This window comes from Sorex araneus, chromosome 3 (assembly GCF_027595985.1).
Source record: "Sorex araneus isolate mSorAra2 chromosome 3, mSorAra2.pri, whole genome shotgun sequence".
Classification (NCBI taxonomy): domain Eukaryota; kingdom Metazoa; phylum Chordata; class Mammalia; order Eulipotyphla; family Soricidae; genus Sorex; species Sorex araneus.
The window spans coordinates 194,141,064-194,165,392 of record NC_073304.1 but is presented as its reverse complement, the minus strand read 5'-3'; the positions used below and the strand labels follow the sequence as shown (position 1 = coordinate 194,165,392).

At 42.4% G+C, this 24,329-nt stretch overlaps 1 protein-coding gene across 5 annotated transcripts in view; it reads right to left on the bottom strand.

Moving 5' to 3' along the window:
• Positions 1-24,329, bottom strand: part of SSH2 (slingshot protein phosphatase 2) — a 260,024-nt gene that overhangs the window by 15,826 nt on the left and 219,869 nt on the right. For all 5 annotated transcript variants that reach the window (XR_008629123.1, XM_004605002.3, XM_055130125.1 and 2 more), the window contains 3 exons: positions 14,067-14,113; positions 12,312-12,458; positions 7,339-7,539 (listed from right to left, as the gene is read on the bottom strand). Coding sequence is in view for 4 of the 5 variants with exons in the window: in XM_004605002.3 (XP_004605059.2) it covers positions 7,339-7,539; positions 12,312-12,458; positions 14,067-14,113 (395 nt within the window). In the remaining variant the exon portion in view is untranslated. The remainder of the gene's footprint in view (positions 1-7,338; positions 7,540-12,311; positions 12,459-14,066; positions 14,114-24,329) is intronic.

Sequence of the window (24,329 nt, the reverse complement as noted above, 5' to 3'; positions counted from 1 at the left end):
ATGGGCCTAGGCTCAATCCCTGGCACTTACGGTCCCCACCCCCAGACCAGCCAGGCGTGATCCCTGAGTAAGGAATAAGTCATGAGAACAGCAGGTGTGGCTCAAAAATCATAAAAAACAGTTAATAGTTCTAGTAAAATCATTGTTTATGATTACTTGATAAGGTATTAGGTGACCTGTAGAAAGAAAGAGAGAAGACAAAAAGCATCAAATAAACATTTTATGTGTGCTATGCATGGTCCTAAGTGTTTTTTTTTTTTTTTTTTTGCTTTTTGGGTCACACCTGGTAATGCACAGGGGTTACTCCTGGCTCTGCACTCAGGAATCACCCCTGGCGGTGCTCAGAGGACCATATGGGATGCTGGGAATCGAACCCAGGTCAGCCGCATGCAAGGCAAATGCCTTACCCGCTGTGCTATCGCTCCAGCCTCGGTCCTAAGTGTTTTAAGATAATTTAAATGAGTCTTAAAATTTTTTTTTGGCCACATTTCCTCCTGGCTCTAGGTGCAGGGATCACTCCTGGGCGGCTCAGGGACCACATGGGGATTGAACCCAGGTTGGCTGTATGCAAGGCAAGCACCTTATCTGCTGTACTACTGCTCTGGCCCCAAATGAGAAGCCTTTAAGTCTTAATTTTTGGGGGGTCACCTGGCTAAGAATTCATGTTTAATAATTCTCATATCCTTCCTGATAACTATGTACTAGTTAATGAGATCTCAATGTTGTCACCAGCAAATCCAGGTTTAAAAAAGAAACAGGTGATGAGACAGGGCCTCACGGGATGGGGTATGGAACTGGCCCTCCTCCCTGCCCCAACAAGACCCAAGTTGCCGGCCACGAACGGCTCCTCCGGCTCTTGAACAGCCGTGATCCCAGAGGCACACAAACCAATCTCAGAACCCAGTGCCTTTTGGCAGAAATCCCTCCAGACTTATTACTAAAATATCAGAAATCCAAAATCCTGTGACCGCTATTGAGGCCGTGCGACATCATATGCTCTTCATAATCAGCAATAGAAAACAAATTATCTAATGATGCCTTTTTGGCAGGTCTGACTGTTGGGGGGAAATTCCAAATAATAATGGTGGGTCTTTTGTTAAAATATTGAATGCGATCAAAGTAGAGAGAGAGTAAAGTGGAAGTCATCTGCCACACAGGCAGGGGGAGGGATGGGGGCTATACTGGGGTTCTTGGTGGTGGAAAATGTGCACTGGTGAAGGGATAGGTGTTTGACTATTGTATAACCGAAACTTAAACTTGAAACCTTTTGTAACTGTTCTCACGGTGATTCAATAAATTAAAAAAACAAAACAAAACAAAAAACTTGCTTCTGCTGGCACAGGTGATGAGACAGTCTAAGAATTAACGCTGACATCTAGGAGAGCATATGGAATGAACTCCCACTGGCCAATATCCAAGAGTTTTTTTGCTCCTGTCCCCTATACACTGGAACCTAATATCAGACACAGACACATGGTTCAGCTGGCCATGTGACTGAAATGGCTGAAATCTGAACTTGTCTAGTGGAATATAAATCTGCCAGATACTTGCCTGATCAGAGTGCAGAACAACAAACAGGGCTGCGGCAGTTTAATGGAGGATTTCAACAAACACACCCCCTTCCTCCTGCCTTACTCCCACCCCTCAGCTATAAAAACAGAAAAAAAAAAAGGAGATGCACAGCATCAGAGGCTTTTTTTTTATGTCTTTTTCTAGTGCTTAAGGAGAATATTAATTATGGGTCTTTCCCAGGGTCTTAAAGACATACTAAAAGATACCCTCCCACCAAAAAAAAAAAAAAAATATATATATATATCCTTTGCGTTATAGAGGGACTATCACTGTTAGGCCCACACTCTCACACTCTGATGAACTGCAACTAATTCATCAATTACTGGAGTCCTCATTTATTAAGAGGTCAAAATATAAAGCCAATACCTCAATCAGAGGCTGTTTCCTTCATTTAAAAAAAATTTTTTTGGGGGGGGGTCACACCTAGCTATGCTCAGTGGTCACTCCTAGCTCGGGAACCACATGGGCATGATACCGGAGACTGAACCTGAGTAGGCCATGTGCAAGGCAAATGCCCTACCCATGTACTATCACTCTGGTCCCTACCTCCTTCATTTAACTGTGCAGTGCTACCCTGGACAATCATGGGACTAAAGAATTCGAGGATCAGGGCTCTCTTAGGAAAAACCACCACATGCTTCCTGCAACAGGATATGAAATACAAGACTGTAAGCACCTGGACAAGAAATGGAATTTGTAAACCAACTGAATGGGATGTTTCTAAGGACTTTCTTATCCGGGTTACCTAATCTGAACTGCACACAGTCACAGGAGTCTGGAGCTTCTAGGCGACAGTTTCTAGAGCAGCATTCTAGGGCTGGAAAAGCATCCGCTGGGCCCAGCTCACTGGGCAGTTAGTTCTGACAAGTGCTAACTGTGGACATCATCACCCTACTGGGTCTAATGGCTGCATACCCAGCAGGCACTTCTACTGTGGATGGTTCACCACAGGTTGACCATGAACTTGTTTTTAGCTAGTCCAGGAAATCCTATTCTCCTTGCTGGTGGTTATTTTTATTTTATTTTATTTTTTTGTTTTGTTTCGTTTTTGTGGCCTCACCCAGCAGTGCTCTGGGTTTACTCCTGGCTCTATGATCAGGGATCACTCCTGGTTGTGCTTAGGGAACAATATGGGTTGCCCGGGATCAAATCAAGGTCAGCTGCATAAAAAGGAAGCAACTTACCCCTGTACTATCACTCCAGCCTGGTTATTTTCATTTTGGGGGACCACACTCAGTGGTGCTTAGGGCTTACTTCTGACTCTGTGCTCAAGGATCACTATGGGTGAGGCTTGAGGAACCATCTGGGGTTCTGGGAATTAAATCCAGGTTAATTGCGCGCAAGGCAAGTACCCTACCTGTTGTAGTATCTCTCTTGCCCCATGATTATTTTAATTTTTATTATTATTTTATGAAGAGCCAGGGCCCTTTTCATTCAAGACATGAGCTCTACCACTAAGCCTTATGACCCAGTGTTGGTAAAAAACAGACAAGACTTCCCGCCCACCCTCTACCCCCTGGAAAAAAAACTCTTATTAGTATGGAATGTACATTTCTATGCATTTTTTCTTCTTCTAAACAATACTCTGAGTGGCAGGTCTCCTGGGGTCAAGTAAAGATCAGAACAGTGACACAGCCTCTCAAAGCTGTAGCAAGAGGAGAAACTAGATTTACTGATTCAAATTCTGTGTTTCCACACCCCCCTCACTCCCCATAGCCTGACCCTTCCTCCATGAATCAAGTCCCGGGAGAATGAGAGGGAAAGAGAGGGGAGAAGACTCAAAGGACAAGGAATGGTGATTTCTGGGATTATACAGCCCTTCTTATCCTCATTGAAGATTTTTTTCTGAAATTCTTTAACATCTACGAAAAACCACATATGCTTAACACACCCAGCCCGACAGCCTGTAGTAGCCTGGAATTCCAGAATAAATACTGAAATTGGCAGGACACATAGTATCCTTCCTCTCAATGGGTCACGTGAGGACATTGCCTAACATCCGTCATGTGTGTGTCTGGGAACATACAATATTTATGTCTCATCCAACCTTCAGATGCTTCTTTCTCGTGTCAAAAAGAACTCCTAATCAAAGTTAAAAATGTCATCAGAATCTGGTCCCGAAGACCTACAGATTTTTTTTCCGTAGAGGAGACTGGTGTGTCCTCCCGGGCTCCAAAGAGAACAGTTCGGATGAAATCATGCCAAGTACTGAGTAAATGGGAGGAGTTTGTTAGTGGAAACCATAATTCTATGCTGTGGTTGTATTTTCACAATACTTTGGGGGTGGAAGGGTAGTCCTTCTGCCTGGATAGGCTGGAAGGCTCTTTCACATTTTGTTCAGTTCAGGGGAAACACAGCCCAGATTTGAGTTTTAAGACCAAGTCATGAGACTCACTGGAGTCAAACTCTGGCACCGGCTCTGATTGCTTCAAGGCAGCTGTGATTTCACTCTAACCAAACCATCTAGAACATGTCCATGTGGAAAAAAGAAAAAACACCTAGCAAGCAGAATCTAGAAGAATCTAGCACTGTACAAAATTTTAGATGAGACCTTTCAAGAGTGGATCCTTAACTTGTCTTCAGTAGGAAGTTTACCATAGGGGTCAGGGTGGGTGCAGAGAGGGGGATAAGCCAGGGAGAGAGACATTGCACAGTGGTGAAGGGGGTGAAGTATTATACATAAAATCCCATTGGTACCAGTACTGTAAACCACAGAGCCTAAAAGGAGGGGAAAAAGTGCCTGAGGCAGGCTGGGACATTGATCGAGCAAAGTGGACACTGGTGAAGAGACTGATACTGTAAATATGTTGGAATGGAGTCATGCATGACTATAACTCAATCATGAATAACTTTGTAAGTCATAGTGCCTCAATAAAGTTTAAAAAAAGGCAGGCATTATAGTACTGTGGGTAGGACACTTGCCATGCATGTGGCCTACCAGAGTTCTATCCTTGGGACTAAAGATAGTCTCTCAAACCCCACAAGCAGTGATTTCTGAGCACAGAGACAGGTGCACCCTGAGCACCACTGGGTATACCCCTGTGACCCCTTAAAATAAAACAAAACAAAACAACCTCCAAACAAAGCTGGATTTTATTAACCAGGGGCAACCACTAATATGAAGTAACTCACTTCAGAGGCCAGATTGATAGCACAGTTTGCCTTGAACGCGGTCGACCCAGGTTCAATCCCTGGCATCCCATACAGTCTACCTGTGCATCACAAGGAGTAGTTCCTGAGTGCAGAGCCAGTAGTAACCCCTAAGCACTGTGGTGTGTGACCGAAAAAAAAAAAAAGGACTCATTTCATAACTAGTTACTAAATTATTTTTGAAATAGCTTTTTCTTTTATTTATTTTTTGGAGGGGGCTACTAAGCCTTGCCGGTTCAGGGCTGGTCCCAGCAATCCTTAGTCAATGGGGCTGGTGGCTTAAGCCTGTGGTGCTCGGAGCCTCTGGGCTGCACCCAGTGATATAGGAACAAAGTGGTGCTGGGGAAGAAGCAGGGGCGAGATGCATGTGAAACATGTGTCTTAACTCATAGACTCTCTCTCTGATCCCATGAAATAACTGGTTCATATTGATATATAAATATGCTCACGACTTGATACTGGGGTAGACAGACAAAGATGAACACTGCATGACATCACCTGATTGTGGAATCTAAAAGAGCCAAACACAGAAAAACTAAATAGACTGATAGTTACTAGAGGGTGGGGGATAGAGAAAATGAGGCTATATTGGTCAAAGGTGCTAACCGTCCAGTTACAAGATGAGAAAATTCTAGTTATACAATGTATAGCATCATGATTATACATAATGATATTATGTCATATAGTATTTGAGTGTTGATATCTTAAAATATTCTCACCACAGAAGGAAAAAGGTGAGGCCTGAGCAACACAGTACAATGGGTAGGGCATTTGCTTTGCACACAATCGATCTGCCTTTGCTCTCTGGTGCCCCGTATGGTCCCCTAACCCCTGCCAGAAGTGATACCTGAGCCCAGAGCCAGGAGTAAGCTCAGACCACTTCAGGATGTAGTCCCCTCCCCCGTCAAGCAACAACAATAAAATGCCCTGAAATGGTAATTATGAAAAGGGTTGAGAAGAGTTGCAGTGTTAGTCAAAGTTATGATGTAATTTGTATCAAATCAATAGGTACACCCTGAATTACATCACAAAAATGTTGGGGAGAGGGAAACAGCTATGCTTAAGTACAGTGGAAGACTCAATATAAGTACTTCTTAGGAAGCACTTTTATACCTCAAATGGGTAAGATGCACCCTAAATGTCCTGATTTGTCCTATGACCGAAACACTGGAGACGGTTCAGTGAAACTAAGCATTAAAAAAATAAATTAGGGAGTTGAAGTGATAGTATAGCAGGTAGGGTGCTTGCCTTATACCTGTCTAACCTGGGTTTGATCTGTGGCACTACATATGGTCTCCTGAGCCCCACCAAGAATGAATTCTGAGAGCCAAGAATAAGCCTTGTACACTGCTAAGCACCAAAACAAAACAAAACAAAACAAAAACAAAAATCAAAAAGGAAGAATGCCAGAAAGGCACTTTGGATGACAATAAAACATTTTTTGGGGAGTGGAGGGGGTGGTGGGCTATGTTCAGCGATACTCTGGGCTTACTCCTGGCTCTGAACTCAGGAATTACTCCTAGCGGTGTTTGGACACCATATGGGATGCCAGGAATCAAACTTGGGTTGGCAAAGTGCCCTAACTGCTGTACTATCACTCCGGCCCCAAATATTTTTATCTTTCCTAGAGGCGACCAACCCCCAGCAATGCTTGGGCTTGGCTGCGTGTGTGTTGCCCTGGGACAACCACACTTGGGTGTGGTTAGAGGGAGGGGCCATGGGATGCTGAGGATCAAATTCAAGAGTCTCTTACATGCAAAGGCTTGAACTCTAATACTTGACTTAAGATATTTTAACTTTTTTTTTATATATATAATGGGTTAACATTTTTCTAAGAATAGATCTAGTATTACCTGGGGAGCAATCAGTTTCCATTTTGGTAGAGCAACCACATCTGGCCTTAGAGCATGCTGAGAAATGTTAATTAAAATCTGCTCCTAGGGGCTGCAGCAAGTGAGGCGCTTGCCTTACATATGGCTGACCTAGGGTTGCTACCTGCTACTCTATATAGTCCTCTGAACAAAGTCGAGAATAAATCCTAAACATTGTAAGCCCTAACCTGCACCCAAGAAACCAAACCAAACCAAACTCTTACTCCTAGTAAAAACAGAAAATAGTTTCTCACAGTTTGGTTCAAATGCCTGTAGTTCAGATTAAATGCTTTATCTTCCAGTCTGGAGTGAGCTCAGTGGGCTGGAGCCCAGTTATATCCCAGCACTTATCTCCCTGAGCACCTCTGGAAGAAACGCTTGGGCAGAGAGCTGGGAGTGTCCCCAAAACCAAATGAAAATAATGCTGTTTATATTTTGGGGGTGGGCACACCTAGCGATGCTCAGGAGTTACTACTAGCTCTGCACTACAGAGGAAATTATGGGGAAATGATGCAGGGTGCTGGAAATCAAACTCAGTTCGGCTGTGTACAAGGCAAGTACCTTACCTACTATACTATCACTCCAGCCCAGAAAACAATGCTAATTCTAAATGCTTGTACTTATAAAATTGATAGAGGTTTCAGTTTTCCAAATGTATCACAAATTAGCCTGAGAACTAGCTGCAGAGAAGGATGTTTCAACTTGTCTGAGGGAGCATAAATGAGAGAAAAACCTGGAGGCTCACCTTGCCAGCAAGATGCCCTGGTATTCTTCCAGTTGTCTCATGAAGCTGGGGTTGGGCTTGGTCACTGTGCGTCTTTCCTTCACATAGTCGTACGCGCGGTCCAGATTCCAGCCGTATTCCTTCATTGCATAGGCAATCACAGTGGAGGCGGAGCGACTCACTCCCATTTTGCAGTGCACAAGACATTTAGATCCATGCTTCCTAGTTTGGAGGATTGAGGTAAAGAAAACACAATCGTGACTATACTTAAAAAAAAACAAAGATGGCTCTAATAAGTTTCCTGTCTTATCTTTCCATTTTCTTGCTATGCAATGCTCACACTTCTTTGGTTTTTTTTTTGTTTGTTTGTTTGTTTGGGGACCAGGCCTGGTAATACCCTGCACACATCCATAAACAGTGTAGGGAAGGCAGGTGATTCTAGTGTACTCTTCAAGAATATGCAGTGTTGGGGTGGAAAAGATAGTACAGTGGGTAAGGCATGCAGTCGACCGGAGAGGACCTGGGTTCGATCCCTGGTGCCACATAACAACTCCTGAACCCTGCATGGAGTGAGGCCCAAAGTAAGCCTTCAACAATGCTGGGTGGTGCTCCAAACAAAACAAAAGGAAAGCAATGCTAAGTTGTTTTTGGTTTGCTTTTGAGTCACACTCAGCAGTTTTCAGGGATCATTCCTGACAGTGCTTGGGGACCAAAGCAATGCTGTGTAGGGAGCCATTTTACAAGCCCGGCTCTTATCCTCTAGTCAAGTGGAGGCTTACTTGGGATTCCTGTAACAAGGTCACCACTGCTGACCTTACTGATCTTATCAGTTCGCCATTCCTCTCTCACTAACTAACGCCCATGCCTGATCTGCATTTTACTATTGTTCCTATGGGGGTCCAAGCATGCATACCACCCCCTCCCACCAAGAGGTATAAGTATTGTAACTGCTGTGAATAAACTCTCTCTCTCCTCCTCTTTCTGGCTCTGCGTCTCTTCGTTCGGTTGCGTCCCCTCCTTAGCCCCACGAAGGGTCCTCCCTGCGGGACAGGATGATGCCTGCAGGGGGGACCCCACAATGCTGGGGATCAAACACAAATGAACCATGTGTAAGGCAAGTGCTCAATCCCTTGTTCTATCTCTCTGGCCCCAGTGCAATGCTAATTTTAAGCTTCCCTAATTTACCTGGCAAATATTTACAGGCATTTACCATTATATAAGCCAATGAGTAAGATTCTGGGATGCAAAGTAGGAGTTTTCCCTTAAAGAATAGTCTGGGAGAGATAGTGCTGCAGGAAGGGCATTTTGCCTTGCACACAGCCAACCGGGTTTTGACTGCCAGACTACTCAGGTCCCCTGAGCACAGAGTCAGTCCCTGAGGACTACCAGTGTGGTTCCAATACAAAAACAAAGGGAAAAAAAAACCAAAATAAAACAAAATAAAAAGGATTCAGTAGAACAATCAGAAAAAATCAGATAATTAGAACCCAAAATGGGGGTCACACCACTGGGTGTGACCAAAAGCCCTTAGAAAAATATCCAAAATACAGCTGAAGAGATAATGCAAAGAAGCAGAGGATGTGTCTTGAAAGTATGAGGCACTCAGCTTCAAAAGGACCTCAAGCACACTCTTGGCCTGCCTTAGTGCCACTGAACGTGGTCATGGTGCTGCCTAAGCCTGACGGTGTGCTCCCAGTGACCCCTTTCCTGCCAGCCTGGCGGTGTGCTCCTAGCGACCCCTTTCCTGCCAGGTCTGAACAGAGCACCATGGGGCAGAGTGGCTGCCAGTATAGCCTGGGAAGGCCTCTACAAAGTAAATCAATAAAATCTGAAAAAGGGAAATGCAATGACACACAAAGTGTGGAGGGGCACCTTCTCGTTAGACCCTGGACCCCGTTTTGTGCCAGCTGCTCTTACCCCCCCAGGCATGTTTCATGGCTGGCACACTCAAATTACAGGTGTGGCAGTGACTCATCCCATTTGCCCAACTGTTATGAGTAGCTCCCAGTTCCAGTAAGGGTTCTATCCCTGGAGCAAAGTACAAGTCAAATGAAATCAACCCTCTTCTTTATTCAGATATAGCCCTGGCTATTACTTTTCACAAAACCACACTGGGACGGGCTATACAACTGGCGGAACTGTACAGGGCCATGTGCTACACTGGGTGACTTTCTCAGTGAGGACAATGGGAAAAATAACTACATTCTTTTAAAAAAATAGGGTGGAAGATTGAAAAAAAGTTACTTTATAGTGACACTAAAAAGCAAATGCTCTGAATCTTGACATGCCAAGACTTATTACTTTCAATACAAACATTATTCAGCTCTACTAATTCTGCTAAAAACACAAAAGCCTATTACAAAATAAGTCTTCAAATATGAAGTAATATATGAAAAGTATATGCATCTGTTGCTTATTATAAGTCAGAACATTCTTTCTTTCTTGTTTTTCAGCCATTCCTGGGACTGTATCTAGTGCCACAGATTGAACCTGCGACTTACAAACATTTTATTTATTTTTATTTTATTTTTTGTTTTTGGGTCACACCCGGCATTTCTTAGAGGTAACTCCTGGCTCTAGCTCAGGAATCATTCCTGGTGGTACTTGGGGGGCCAGGGATTGAACCTCGGTTTGCTGAGTGCAAGGCAAGCAAGCGCCTTACCAGTGGCACTATTTTCCCAGCCCCAAGTACAAAGATTTTAAAATCTGAAAAAAGACCAATTACTTAATAGTGTATATGGGGACTATATAGAAATGACAGTACAGCGGATAGGGTGTTTGCCTTGCACATAGTTGACTTGGGTTCAATCCCCAGCATACCATATGGTCCCCCAAGCACCACCAGAAATAATTCCTGAGTGCAGAGCCAGGAGTAACCCCTGAGCATTGCCAGGTGTGACCCAAAACATAAAGTACATGGGCTGGAATCTTTGGGAATGGGAATGGAAACTCAACGAATTTATTATTATGATTATTATTGTTATTATTTTTATGTGAAGCAAGATAGTTTTTCTTAAAACATATTTAGAAAGATGTGAGGGAGAGAGAGGGAGAAGTGTGTGTTCAAGAGAGAACATACGGGATCAGAATGATAGTACAGTGGGTAGGGTGTTTGCCTTGCACACAACTGACCTGGGTTCAATACCTGGCATCCTGTATGTTTCCCCAAGCACCACCAGGAGTAATTCCTGAGTACAGAGCCAGGAGTATCTCCTGAACCCTGAGCATTGCTGTGTGTGACCCAAAAAGAGAGAGAAAGAGAGAGAGAGAGGAGGGAGGGAGGGAGAGAGGGAAAGGGAGAGAGGGAGAGAGAGAGGGAGAGGGAGAGAGGGAGAGAGGGAGAGAGAGAGGGAGGGAGAGTGGGAGAGGGAGAGAGGGAGGGAGAGAGGGAGAAGGAGAGAGAGAGAGAGAGAGAGAGAACATAGGCTTCTGCAGAGTGGAAATAAGCAACCAAAGAAACAATCAGACAAGCGAGATATGTATTCAAGGGAGAATACAGATTGAAGAGCAAGAAGGAATCTAATAAATTTAAAAATAATAGTTTATGTCAGCTCAACTGACAAATTTTTTCATTCACTCATTCACTGAATCACAGTAGACACAAGTGTGCCTTCAAGAAGCATATAATCTTTCTGAAGACAGGGACATATGAAAGAGTTAACTACCACGAGTGCCAAAATGAATGAGCCAGATAAACTACAGGAATGCAGAGATTGGTTTGGAATAATTGAAATTAGATCTCAAAAGAAAAGGAAAAGTAACCTCCTACTTGTCAATTAGGTGCCTAAGGCTGCTGCGGGTGTGTGTCTCTGGGTGCTTAGATGAATCTATGTGGGGAAACACTTATTTTTTTCATGAAGGGTTCTCATTGAGACTATAGTTGGGAAGCAAATGCACAGTGACTCAAAGGCAAATTCAGACATGTGCTCTGTATTTTCCCACTACGCTCTGAAAACTTTATTGCATTAAATTTTAGGTTTGTGCCTGCAGGCATGGAAGCACTCAAACTTGGACAATCCTAAGAAAAATACAATTATGAAATCCACTCTCATAAAAACCTTTCTTCATTTTGAACTAGGCTTATTCAGAGGATGGCATCTAACTCATGTAATAAAGAATCCAAAGTCAGTTCCTGCCTAACCTAATTTCACCTTTCAGGTTCTGTGCCTTTCCCTCTTACCCCCTAAGAGCTTTTATTCGATTAAGGCTGCAGTCACTCTAGAAATTCTACAGTCATCAATCTGTAGGTAGAATTTACAATCCTAGGGTAAGAAACATAAGGCACTCAAGGTGTCAATTTAAGAGTGCAAAGCCAGGAGTAATCTGTGAGAACTGCTGGGTGTGACCCCAAATCAGATACCACCCTGTGTCCCCCCACCCCCCAGCTAGAAAAAAAAAAACCGAAACAAACAATCCCTCAGTCTCTAGGCAATGGTGCAGTGTCTAAAGCACCTGTCTGTCTTGCAAGCACGACCATCACTGTCCACTGTCACTGCACATGGGGCGCATGAGATCCCCAGTGCCACAAGCCAGTGTGTGTGAGCACCGCAGGGACCCCTGGTACACACAAGAACAAGCATGAGCATCCCAACTAAAGAGTGTCACCTCCCAGGAAGCCTGTGTGAAAGCACTGCAACCTGAGTGTGACCCGACCATGCAACTGAGTGTTCCCGACCATAAGCACAACTTAATGTGCAAGAACCCCAGTTTATGAACCCCAGTCATAGAGTATCAATAGATGGAAGAGGGAAGAAGACATCTTAGTCTCCTTTCTTTCCTCCCTTTTTTCTGAGTCCTAGCAGGTCACCTAGAGCAGTGTTCTTCAACCTTTGGGCTGCATACCGGTCCATGGCCCAGCAGTTATAACCAAGGAAGTAGGTGAATGGTTTTCAACCTTCCTCCGCCTGCGGACCGACACTGGCATGTCAAGAGTAGTGCTTCAACCACGAAGTATTGCTCTTAGGCCCCATAACGTGTTTAGGAACATTACTCACTTTGCTTTCGAGATGAATTTGTAAGTGTCATTCCAGTATGCCAGGAGGTCTGTTGCCTCTTCATCATATACCCGGATATTATGATACTCAAAGACTCCTGGGAAGAAGTTATCTATCTCTCGAGTGACGTTCAGTATATACCGTACTCTGCAAGGAAACGAAGGGAGATTATGTGCTCTGTTATTCAGGTGGAATATGATTCACAACATGGTGTTTTAAACTTAGAACCTATTCATTCCATAGGCTGAAATAAATGCTAAGATAAAGAAGAAATGAAAGAATAATCTTATTCATAGAGAAACAGTGCAACAAGGTCCTGGGTATGCCTGGCCTCCAGGAAGTTACTGAGAGAAAAGCTGTCCATTAAGTTTGGGACCTAAATTCCATTCTTAGTTTACAGATAGTTATAAAGTTTTATTTTAATTTTCTTGCTTTTAGACCACATCCAGGGGGTACTTAGGGGCCACTTCTGGGGTGTTCAGGGGTCATCCTGGCAGTGTTTGGGAAGCCATATGGGTTATATGAGATTGGACAGTCAGCAAGCAAGAACAACACAACCCTTGTACTTAATAAACTTTAATCTCTTTGGCCTCCAGAATTTCATCTTTCGTGGGTTTTGAGACTACATCTTGCATTTTACTCCAAAGAATCTTCATCTAGAGGTCTCATTTCCTTAAGGGCAAGTATTAAATCACTAGTCATTTTCTTCCTAGGATTAAGAATTCTGTCCTTTCTTCCTTCCTGAATATCATCACAGTTGCTTTCTGACCCTGAGGTCCCTTTCTGACAATTTTTCTTCAATCACTAAAATTATCAGCAATAAAATTTATTTTTTGAAGAATGCTTCATATTAAACTAGACTATGACAAAAGGAAAAAGAAAGGAAGGAAGGAAGGAGAGAGAGTTCAAAGTGCTGAGCACATGCTTTTACACTGTATGGTTCCACCACACGAAGCGATCCTTGAGCACCAAGCTAGGAGTTGTTTCCAAACCAAAAAATTAAATCAATAAATAAAAGAGAAAAAAACCTCCTATCTTTGTAAGTGCCAGATTGTCAGATGTTACTTTATTACTCTCCCTTGACTACATGAAAGGCAAATGAGGGCAAGGTTAGGAGGGTCAGAGTCAACAGAACTAAGACTCTCTTCCCTTTAGGCTACATTCTTGGTTGCTATGACAACTGCTGTGTCTGACAGATCTCCCATTACAAGATGCTTCCAGAAAAGGGTTTCTGTATCAAAAATTCCCTCTGCTATCTCTTACTGCACACTCTTAATAAATGCTTGGGTTTAATTGCCAAAAGATTATATTTTGTCAAAGTTATGTAGACTCTGACATTATTGGAGTTTTCTTCTACAACAAAACACTGATTCCTGTCACACTGCAAATGAAGTCATTTTCTTCTTAGAACTACTTCTATAAACTCAATCTCTTTCTTTTTATTCTTCTTTTTTTGGTGTGTGTTTTGTTTGTGGTTTTTGGGCTATCCTCAGTGATGCTCAGCGTTTACTTCTGGCTGTGCTCAGGGATCACTCCTGGTAGTGCTGGGGATGGAACTGGATCGATGGCATGCAAGGCAAGTGCTTTATCCTCTGCTATTTCTCTGGCCCTCTGAAAGCAACTCTTAGCCTTACAGTTACTCACTGATACCTCCTTGACAAGAAAGTGTAAAAGATAAAACACTGGCTTTGTCACACGGTGGAGGGTTGGTGTGGGCCGGGATGGGGGGCAGTCAGCAATACCCTGTGTGCTTACCCTCTGTTCTGTAAGTCCTCTAAGTTAGAGGCATTCCATTCCGAGCCCTATGGAACAAAAAAGATAAGATTAGAGAAGATGGGTAATCAGACAAATATAATATTCAAAAGGAGTTTTATTAGGGAAGAAGGGTATAACTTCAAAAAAGATAGCCAATAATGTCTATGTGCCAGGCATTAAATGTTCAGAGTTTTTTTTTTTTTTTTTTTGCAGGGGTAGGTGTGTGGGGAATTTGGGAGCCACAACTGGTGGTGCTCAAGGGCTACTTCTGATTCTGTGTCAGGGGTGACCCCTGGTAGCATTGGGGTGAGGGGGAACATATGTGGAGATATAGAATTGGGGTCAGCTGAAGTATTCGAGGCAAAACCTCCAATCCCTTATATTGTCTCTTTGGCAAAATGTTTAGTTTTTTCTTTTTTTTAACAGACTTAATTTTTATAAATGTGAAGTAAAAAAAAAGTTATTCTCATTTTTACTAGGGGTGTTTTTGACCATCCTCCAACGTCTATTATTAGATGTCTATTATTCCTGTTTATAATGGATTTTTTTCAATAGCACATATCATTTATAATAATAGCATGTATATTTATCAATAGGCTTATTCGAGGCCTTTCCTCTCCACTTATATAAGCATGCTGAGAGCAGGAAACTGGTCTCTTGTTCTTTATGAAAACCCTGGCAAGTGCCTGGTACCTGGCAAGGTATTCATAAGTATTTGGTGAATAAAGCAAAATGGCGTCATATTTTTAATTACCATGCATGAAACACATAATTCATTTTCAAGACCATCCTCTTCCCAGTGCACTAAATTGCATGTAAGGAAGTTAGGGCGGGGTGAGTAGGGTATGGGCATGCTCCATGTGTCAGTGAAATGCAGCTTCTGTCAAACAAGTGAGGGATACATGCAAAAATTAATGAAAGGGGTTCTATTATGTGGAAGATATATCAATTGCTAATATTTTGCCACATTTGATTCTCTTCGCCCCTTCTTTTAACATATATCATACTTTTTTCCTGTGAAAAAGTATGAAATGTATTAAAATACTGTCATACTCATATGAAAGTAATGAGAATACTTCAGTACTCATTACTTTAATGATCATGGATCATTAAAAAACTCTTCCATATACCATTTTTACAATTGAGAAAGAGAAAAGTTAATGCAATTGTAATCTAATATGCCATCATATTTAAGTTTTAAAAGCTGCCTTAAATTTGGGTTTAAAAATACTGTCTCTGAGCTGGAACTTAAGTACAGAGGGTAGGGCACTTGTCATGAATGTGGCTGACCCAGGTTCCAGTCCTAGCACCCCATACGGTCTCCCAAGCCTGCCATAAGTGATCGCTGAGCACAGAGCCAGGAGTAAGCCCTGAGCAAAGCTGGGTGTGGCAAAAAAAATCAAACAAAAAATTGTCTCAAAGTGACCTTTATATTCACTCAGACAAGGATCATATTTTACAATTACTAGCTATATTCCTAACTTTTCTATTTGGTTTTAGTGCCACATCTGGTAGTGCTTGGGGGTTACTCCCAATTCAGTCCTAGAGTGACCCCGAAGTGCTGGGGAAATCAAACCTGGGGTTCCACATGTAAAGCACGTGTTTCCAGGCTTCTGAGCCATCTCCTTACTTTTGCTACTTTTTAAAATCTAGAATATGGGGCAGAGAGTAAATAGGTAGGTCATTTGCCTTGCATGTGGCCAACCTAGGTTTGATCCCCGGCATCCTGCATGGTCCCTCAGGCCCATGGTCAGGAGTGATTCCTAAATGCAGAGCCAAGAGGTATCCCTGACCACTGTTGGGTGTGGCCCCAAACCAAAAGAGGATATTAAAAAAAAAAAAACTCATCCCCCTTTGTTTACTTTTGTCTTTCATGATACTATTTTTTGTTTATTTTTGGGCACACCCAGGGAATAGTCTGGGAGGTTCTGGGAATTGAGCCAGGGTTGGCCCCATGTAAGCAACCACCTTAACCTTTTCTCTGGACCTTAAATTTTGTTTTGTTTGTTTCTGACAGTGCTCAGGAATTACTCCTGGCTTTTTGTTCAGGGATCACTCCTGATCATGGGCTTGAGAGACACTGTAGGATGCCAGGGATCAAACCTAGGTTGGCCACATGCAAGGTGTGAAAGGTGCCCTAGGGACCATACAAGTGCCAGGCATTGGCCATGAGCAAAGCAAGTACCCTACCTGCTGTTTACCGTTCCTGGCCCCATGCCCCCTAAGTTTTTACCTTATGGTTTCAGCATCAATTGCTGATCTTGCTCAAATAAATTATTTTAATAGAAGTTAAAAAATTGCGATTTTTCTAGTTTCATTATTCTTTCTATATATTGGCTGTCACTCTGAAATTCACCGTAAAAGAAAGCTCTAACTATTCCTTCCTTCAAATCTTTATTTAAGAGTCAATATAGTCCTTTAAATTCCTTCTGTATTTAGTATGTTACACTCCATTACGATTATTTTTTTGACACTCAAGTTGTCCTGAACTGGGCCAGCAGGAACCTCTTTGAACAGCCCTCCCTGCTCTGGGAAATGGAGTCACACTTGGCAGAGCTTAGAGGCCCCTCCCAGTTCTGCTTTGGGGACCTGCAGTGCTGGGGACAGAGTCCAGGCTCCCACGCAGAGCATGCGCTCCACTCCCTTGAGCTCTCTCCCTGGCCTCAGCCTCCTTTTGGTAGGATAACACTTGCTTTCTGTTCAAAATGTTCTTCCAGATTCGTGCAGAGAATCAGCCTAATCTCTGAGGAGGCTTCTTCCTTTTTGATTCTGTTTTTTGAGCCAAACCCGGCAATGCTCAGGGGCTACTACACCTGGCTGTGTGCTGGGGAGGGGGACTGTCCAGCAGCACAGTGTTCAGGACCTTGTCATGCCAGGAACTGAACTCAGGACCTAATGCATGTGAAGTCTGTGTTCAGGCCCTTCAACCATTTCTCCAGCCCCCAGGAATATTTTAGGGGCAGAGAGGTAGTACAGCATGTAAGGCACTTGCTTTGCACACTCTTACCTGAGTTTGATCCCTGGCACCCCATGTGGTGTCTCAAGTACTTCCAGTTCAAATCCAGTACAAGACTTTACTGTTTAGTTTTTTTTTTTTGGTCATTTGCCCTACTTATACCACAAACAACAATAAATCTACAAAATTTAAATTTTCTTTGCAGTTCTTTTTACCTTATTTAATGAAAATTATCATATGGGAATGTATTTCCCATCCATGAATTGAGTATAAAAGTTACTTGAAAAGGAACCAGAAAGTTCAACAGACCAAGTGCCTGCTTTGCATGCAGGAGGTTTGGTTCAACCCCTAGCCCTGCATGGTTCACTATTAACCCCAGAAGCAACCCCTGAGCACCAATTTGAGGGACTGGAAAGATAGCTTAATAGGGTAAGTGCATGCTTCAGATGTGGGAAAGCAGGGGCCCTAAGCACTGCCCAGAGGAATCAATCCCCTGCAGAGACAGGAGTCTCTCCTGCAAGCACTGCTGGGTATGGCCCCAAAACTAAAGTGTAAAAAAAATAACCTAAATTAATTTCTTTCTGTGAGGTTATACATTTGACATATATTTGGTTCATTTGCTCCTATTTCTAGTTTTAATTTTTTTTGGGGGGGTTGGAGGTGAAGGACCTCCCAAGCAGTGCTCAGAGGACTGGGGGTCAGTCACTCCCAGCAATACTTGGCTTGCCCTGTGAGCCTGGAGGGTTAGTGCTTGGCTTGATGATGCAGGATTACTCAATCCTGGCAGTGCTGGGGCCAGCAAGGCTACATGTGGCAGTGTTTAGGATGGAGTGGCAACTGAACCTGGGGCGTCTGCAGGCAAAGCAAATACTCTATGTAACCCTTTAAGCTTTCTTCATGACTCTTACATTCAGTTTTTTGGGATATGCTTTTCTCACTCTCATTTTAAAAAATTTTCTTAAGCTAAAAAACTTCTACATGGTTAAAACCAGTAAGTTCATTAAATTGTGATCTTTTCAAACCCCCTACCATTTAAATAGTTTCTGTCTTATTCTACTTAAGTTCTATTTTGAAAAAAAAAATGTACTTATCACCACTTTTTATACAAACATAGCATACTTTTTTTGGTCATTTAGTTTCTTCACTTTATAATATAACCTCTGTAAACTTTGAGATCTTTCTTACATCTACACAGCATTTCTTTCTTGTTTGGAAGGCAAGTTGGGACACCTATTCATGTTCAGGGGCTTTTCCTGTTTTGTCTTTGTTTGGTGGTTGTTCTTGGTGCTGCTTGGGAGACCATGTGGTGCTGGGGATTGAACAAGGCCTTCTGGATGCAGAGTACACTCAATCTGTTGAGCAGTCTCTCCAGTCCCTTATATAGCTTCTCACTGGGTACTGATAATAATAATAGTACTTGGCTATTCATTCATGAATGATGCTTTCTATTTCTAGAAGTGAGACTGCTGCGTCAAGGATAAATATACAGTTTTGTTAGACATTACTAAACACACCTTTCCAAAAAGGATCAAACATTTCTGCATTTCCATTAGCAATAGATGTGCCACTTTCCTCTTAGTCCTGCCAACAATATGTAGTTATTACTATTCCTGAGTCGATAAGATAGGAATAAACTATTATTTTAGGGCAAGTTCAATCTTATTTTTTTTTGTGAAGACTTCAAAGCATGCACTCATCCCACTGTGCAATCTCTCTGGTCTTCAATCTGCAATTTTCTTATTACTAATGTTTCTGTTTTTTTTTTTATTTTTGAAATATCTGTTGATGTCTTTTGAGAAGGCAAACCTTTAGAAGTAAGAATTTATCCTGGGAAAAATTAGGAATTAAATGGAATTTAGCATTAGCAGGTTTGAGTTCAAGTTCCTCTCCTTACCGAGGAACATTATGAATACTGTCCTCATCTGTAAAATGAAAGATTCCTCTCACCCTCATCCTATACATTGAAAAGGCACTCCCCCCTTTTTTTTTTGCTTTTTGGGTCACACCTGGCAATGCACAGGGGTTACTCCTGACTCATGCACTCAGAAATTACTCCTGGCGGTGCTCAGGGGACCATATGGGATGCTGGGAATCGAACCAAGGTCAGCTGCATGCAAGGCAAACGCCCTACCCACTGTGCTATTGCTCCAGCCCCAGGCACTTTTCCTTTAAATGATAAAGCATCTCCCATATAAAGTAGAAGAGTCCTCCACTATTTTCTTTACCTTCACAGCCATGATTCATAGAATATAATCTAATATTATTTTATCTAATTTTTCACTTCCTGTCTGACATAAGTCCCTACCCTCATGGTTTCTACTCTCATCACTCTTGCTAATGTTACTGTAACAATCTCTCCTGTCTAATCCAGAGGTCACCTTTGTATCCAAATTCCATTGGCCATCTTTTTGATGATTCATCACTTCCTCTTTATGGAATCAGAAAACACTGTTTCATTATTTAGTCTCAGGTCTGGCATTTTAAAAAAAAAAAGAGGATCTAGGGAACAGAGAGACAATACAGTGGGCCAGTTCTTATTTTGCATACAGCCCACCCAGAGCTGTATAGTCCCTGAGCACCGCCAGGAGTGATTCCTGAGCGCAGAGCCAGGAGTAAGCCCTGAGTACTGATGGGTGTGCCTTTTCCCCAACCCTCCTCTCCCATCGACCCCAAAAAAGAGTTCTGAAGGTTGTGCTTAAGCTGATAAAACTAATTCTCATGCCTAAGAAAAAGCAAGGACTTCAAGGAAACGGAAGCTAAGCATTAAGGTTTGACTGGCTAAACAGGTGCCAGGGAAATGTAACCATCTCACTTCTTTTTTGTGTGAGTGTGTTTTTGGGTGACAGGGGTCACTCCTGGCTCATGCACTCAGGAATTACTCCTGGCAGTGCTCGGGGGACCATATGGGATACTGGGAATTGAACCTAGGACGGCTGCATGCAAGGCAAACTTCCTATCTGCTGTGCTATCGCTCCAGGCCCAACCATCTCACTTCTTAATTTAGAAATCGGAATTCTCTGCAGAACACTTTTCAGTCAAAGGGAAAGAACCCTGCTCTGAAGTAAAAGCTCATGGTCATCATCTATCTACCTGTCCAGAGAGAATTTAATCTGACAATCTGTTATCCTCCTGTTCCCAGCTCAATGCTGGGATTTGAACTCATGACCTCCAACTTGTATATCAGTGTATTCTACCACTGAGCTACATCTCTAATCCAGTCTGGTAATCTGAAAAGACAGAAATCCTGAAGCAAAGCAAAGTTAAATAAAAGCATTGATTATGGACTCAGCAAAGCCATATAATATAAAATGATTTGAGCTGTTAAGCTTGGGATGTTTCAGTCTGAAAGCAGTGGAGTCAAGGTGATGTAATTATTATTATTTTTGTTTTTGGGTCACACCTGGAGATGCTCAAGGGTTACTTCTGGCTTTGCACTCAGGAATCACTTCTGGTGGTGCTCAGGGTACCATGTGAGATGCTGGGGATCGAATGTGGGTTGGCCCTGTATAGGGCAAGTGCTTTACCTGCTATACTATCTCTCTGGCTTTGATGTAATTATTTTTCTGCTCAAGACAAATGTCACACATATGTGCTCTCTGGGATTCTCCACAGACAGACTCATCTTTTTTGAGTCACCCTGAGATATATAGTTACAAAGTTGTTGTTGATTGGGTTTCAGTCACACAATGTTCTGATATCCATCCCTTCACCAGTGCACATTTTCTGACACCAGTAGCCTCCCTTTCCCTGCCTTCCCCAGGTACTCACCTCCCCCGCCTCCCTGCAGCCTGCCTTTATGGCAGACACTTTCCTCTTCTCTCTTACAGAGTCATCTTTTTGTTCCCTCATGCTTCTCAGATTTACAATGACATAATTCTGTGGGGGTTTTCCACTATGTTCTATGTAATTATGCAAAGCATATTATAACCTCGGTGAAGTGTAAAATGAAATACTGGAACTATGATATACTTTTAAGTAAGCTCATTTCCATCTTTTACTCTGGCTTTCCTGTACTGTTCCCTGGCCGAAAGACCCAAGTTTCTTTTTTTCTTTTTAGCTGTTATCCTCAGATTCTTGCTAGAATCCATCTGCTCCAAGCAAAATAGAGGAGAGCACATTTATGGGAAATGAGAAACATTGTATTCAGCGTTCTGCTAAAATCAATAAAACTTGATATAACCTCCAAGGATTATATGCCTATTCATATCTTCATCATTCCATACTTACAACCTCAAGGCTGTGAATCACATTATTATGACAACCAGACACAAGACATCTATTAACTTCCAAGAACGAGTCTACTATAAATCACATCCCTAGTTGGAGAACAAAAATCAGAAATGATTAAAATAGCTCATCTGAGTATTATCTCACCTATTCACTTATCCTGTACCTACCGTAAATATAAATACCGATTTGTGGTTTAAGTTTCCTTTGAAAAGAAACCATTAATGGGGTTGAAGTTATGGTACAGCGGATAAAGCATTTGCCTTGCACTCAGCCAACCTGAGTTCAATCCGAGGCATCCCATTTGGTCCCCTGAGAACTGCCAGGAGTGATTCCTGAGCGCAGAATCAGGACTAACCCTTGAGCATCACTGGGTGTGGCCCCAAAACAACATTAGAAACAAAAAAAAAGGAAACCAATAGCCTAACAGGATATTTTGGCTAAGAGATAGTTCAAAGAGCTGCATTCAGGTGTTGCATGCAGGAGGCCCAAATTTGATCCCTAACGTTTGATCTCTTGAGCACTCTTGAAAGTGATTCCTAAGCACAGAGCAGGAAGTAGCCCCAGAGCCACGAGTACGCCCTTCAAAACAAAACAAAAATAAAAAATTTAAAAAACAGGGGCTGGAGCAATAGTAAAGTAGGTAGGATATTTGCCTTGCACAAGGCTGACCAAGATTCTATTCCTAGCATCCCATAAGGTCCCCTGAGCACCACTAGGAGTAATTCCTGAGTGCAAAGCCTGTGCATCGCCAGGTGTATCCCAAAAAGCAAAAACCAAAAAACCAAAACAAAACCAAAAAAACCAAAGCAGCCAATATTGTGGTAATGTCAAATCTTGAAAAAGATAATCATCAGCAATAAAAATCCTGACATAAATTAATGAATAAAAGTGCTGATTATCTCTAATATTTTTGTGATTTGTTAATTAAGAAGCTTTCTGGGAAACTTCTTAATAGCAAAGTGGATAAAATTGCTATCCCCTTTACTAGGATGTGATTCCAAATAGTCCCCTCCCTCACCAAAAAGAAAACCCAATTTAATCAATCCCTCTCTCTCTGCACCCCCAGCCCCAGGGGCGGGGGACCAGAAAGGCTGCCTGAGCACTTTGTACAATAGCTAAGATTTGAAATCAACCTAGATCCCAACAACAGATCAGTGGACCATGAAGATGATATATATATATGTATATATATATAAAATCATATATATCATCATCATATATATATATATACACACACACACACATACAATGGATTACTGCATAGCTGTAAGGAATGATGAAATCATGCAATTTGTGTCAACATGGATGGAACTGCAAGACATCACTTAAGTGAAGTACGCCAGAAGGAGGAGAATAAACGCAGAATGGTGTCACTCATGTATGGTATTTAGAATAACTGGATGAGGGAATGCAATGCTTTAAAGGGGGCCCAGACCATCCTTGGCCCAGCGCATTGGAAGAAAAGAAAGAGTGGAGGGGAGGGAGAGAAGAGACAGATCTCTCAAAGAAAAGGGGGCCAAGTGAGGGGAGTCATCAGATACAAAGGTGGTGTTAAGGAATGATAGAGCCAAATCCAAACCACAGAGCCAACAACACCGAAATCAATAAACACAAACTAACAACAGAACTTAGAAAGGTGTCTGTCAAGATGGCAGCTGGAGGGTTGGTTGGGGGTATGTGGGAGGGACCTGGGGACATTGGTGGAGGGAGGTTGACACTGCTTGTGGGATCGGTGCTGCAATACTGTATGTCTAAAATTCAACCATAAATAATTTGGCAAATCACTGTGCTTTAATTTTTAAAAAGGCTGCCTGAAGTTGGGAGAGAGTTCAATGGGCCAGAATGCATGCTTAGCATATAGGAGCCCAGGTTTGATCCCTAACACATGACCCCCTGAACACTAAGCCTCATAAATTAAATGAAGAGAGGTAAGGTTTTTTTGGCCAGACAGATGACTCAAAGGGCTAGAGTGTATGTTTTCCTGTGAAATTCCCAGTTCAGTCCCAATCCTTGGTACCAAATGATCCTTGAACAGCACTGGGTGTGTGGGGTGACCCTTTGCAAAGGGTCTTTGCTCTTTTATCTAGCTTTGTCTCAGCCAGATCAGATAGCCTCCAAGAGAGCTGTTGATACTGAGATTTGGTTGGGCAAAGATTTCCAGTTTAGAGGAGAAATACACTCTTGCCTCTCTTATCAGCGGAATACATTTTCAAATAACTAACTGTACAGTGCAGTGTAGAGCTGAGCATTGCTCCCAAGGGAGGGGAGAGATGCTGTTACCTTCCTTCACATAATCTGCTTGCGCTGCAGGAATTGCAGCTATGCACAAGATGAAATGACTCTGCAGAAAACTAACACCTCTGCTTGCAGCTTGGATAAGACTTCTCTTTTCCCAGTCAACTGCTGGGAAAGTCAGCGGATTACAGACTCACTGGAGAAGTGAGTTTTGACACAGGATATGGTGGTACGAACAAAAGAAGGAAGCCATTAAGGAAGAAGTATAATAAGATGATTAAAAAACCTGTTCATGCACTTACTTTGTTGTTGGACAAGAGTTAAATATCAGGATTCTCTAGTTTGAAAGATTTCCCCAGTTAAGAAAAATGTACAAAATGGGAAGCACATGTTTATTCCCTAGAAAACAGAATCAGATCTAAAGCAGAATAGATTTTCATTTTTCCCCCAAAAGTATACAACCTAGACACATATTTAAGAAGTTAAGAAAAAGAGGCTGGAAGTACAGTACAGGGGTTTAAGGCAAGTGTCTTGCATAGGCCATCTCCTGGCACTGCCAGGCCAGAGTCCTGGCCACCTATCCACCAGCTAGAAGTAGCACCCAAGCCCTCATGGGGTGTGGCCTTGGCTCTACCTCCATGTTATTGTCATTCACAATTTTTGAAGTTTTAACATTCATTCTTTTTTGTAATAAGAAAAAAAATATCCCAAGACAGAAAAATATGCCAATGATCGTGGAATAGCATAAATCTATTGGTTTTGGTACAAGTAGGCAAATACATTTATAGTTAACCAGGGACTGTAATTTGGAGGGAACTGTATAACTGCTCTTGCTTAAAGTA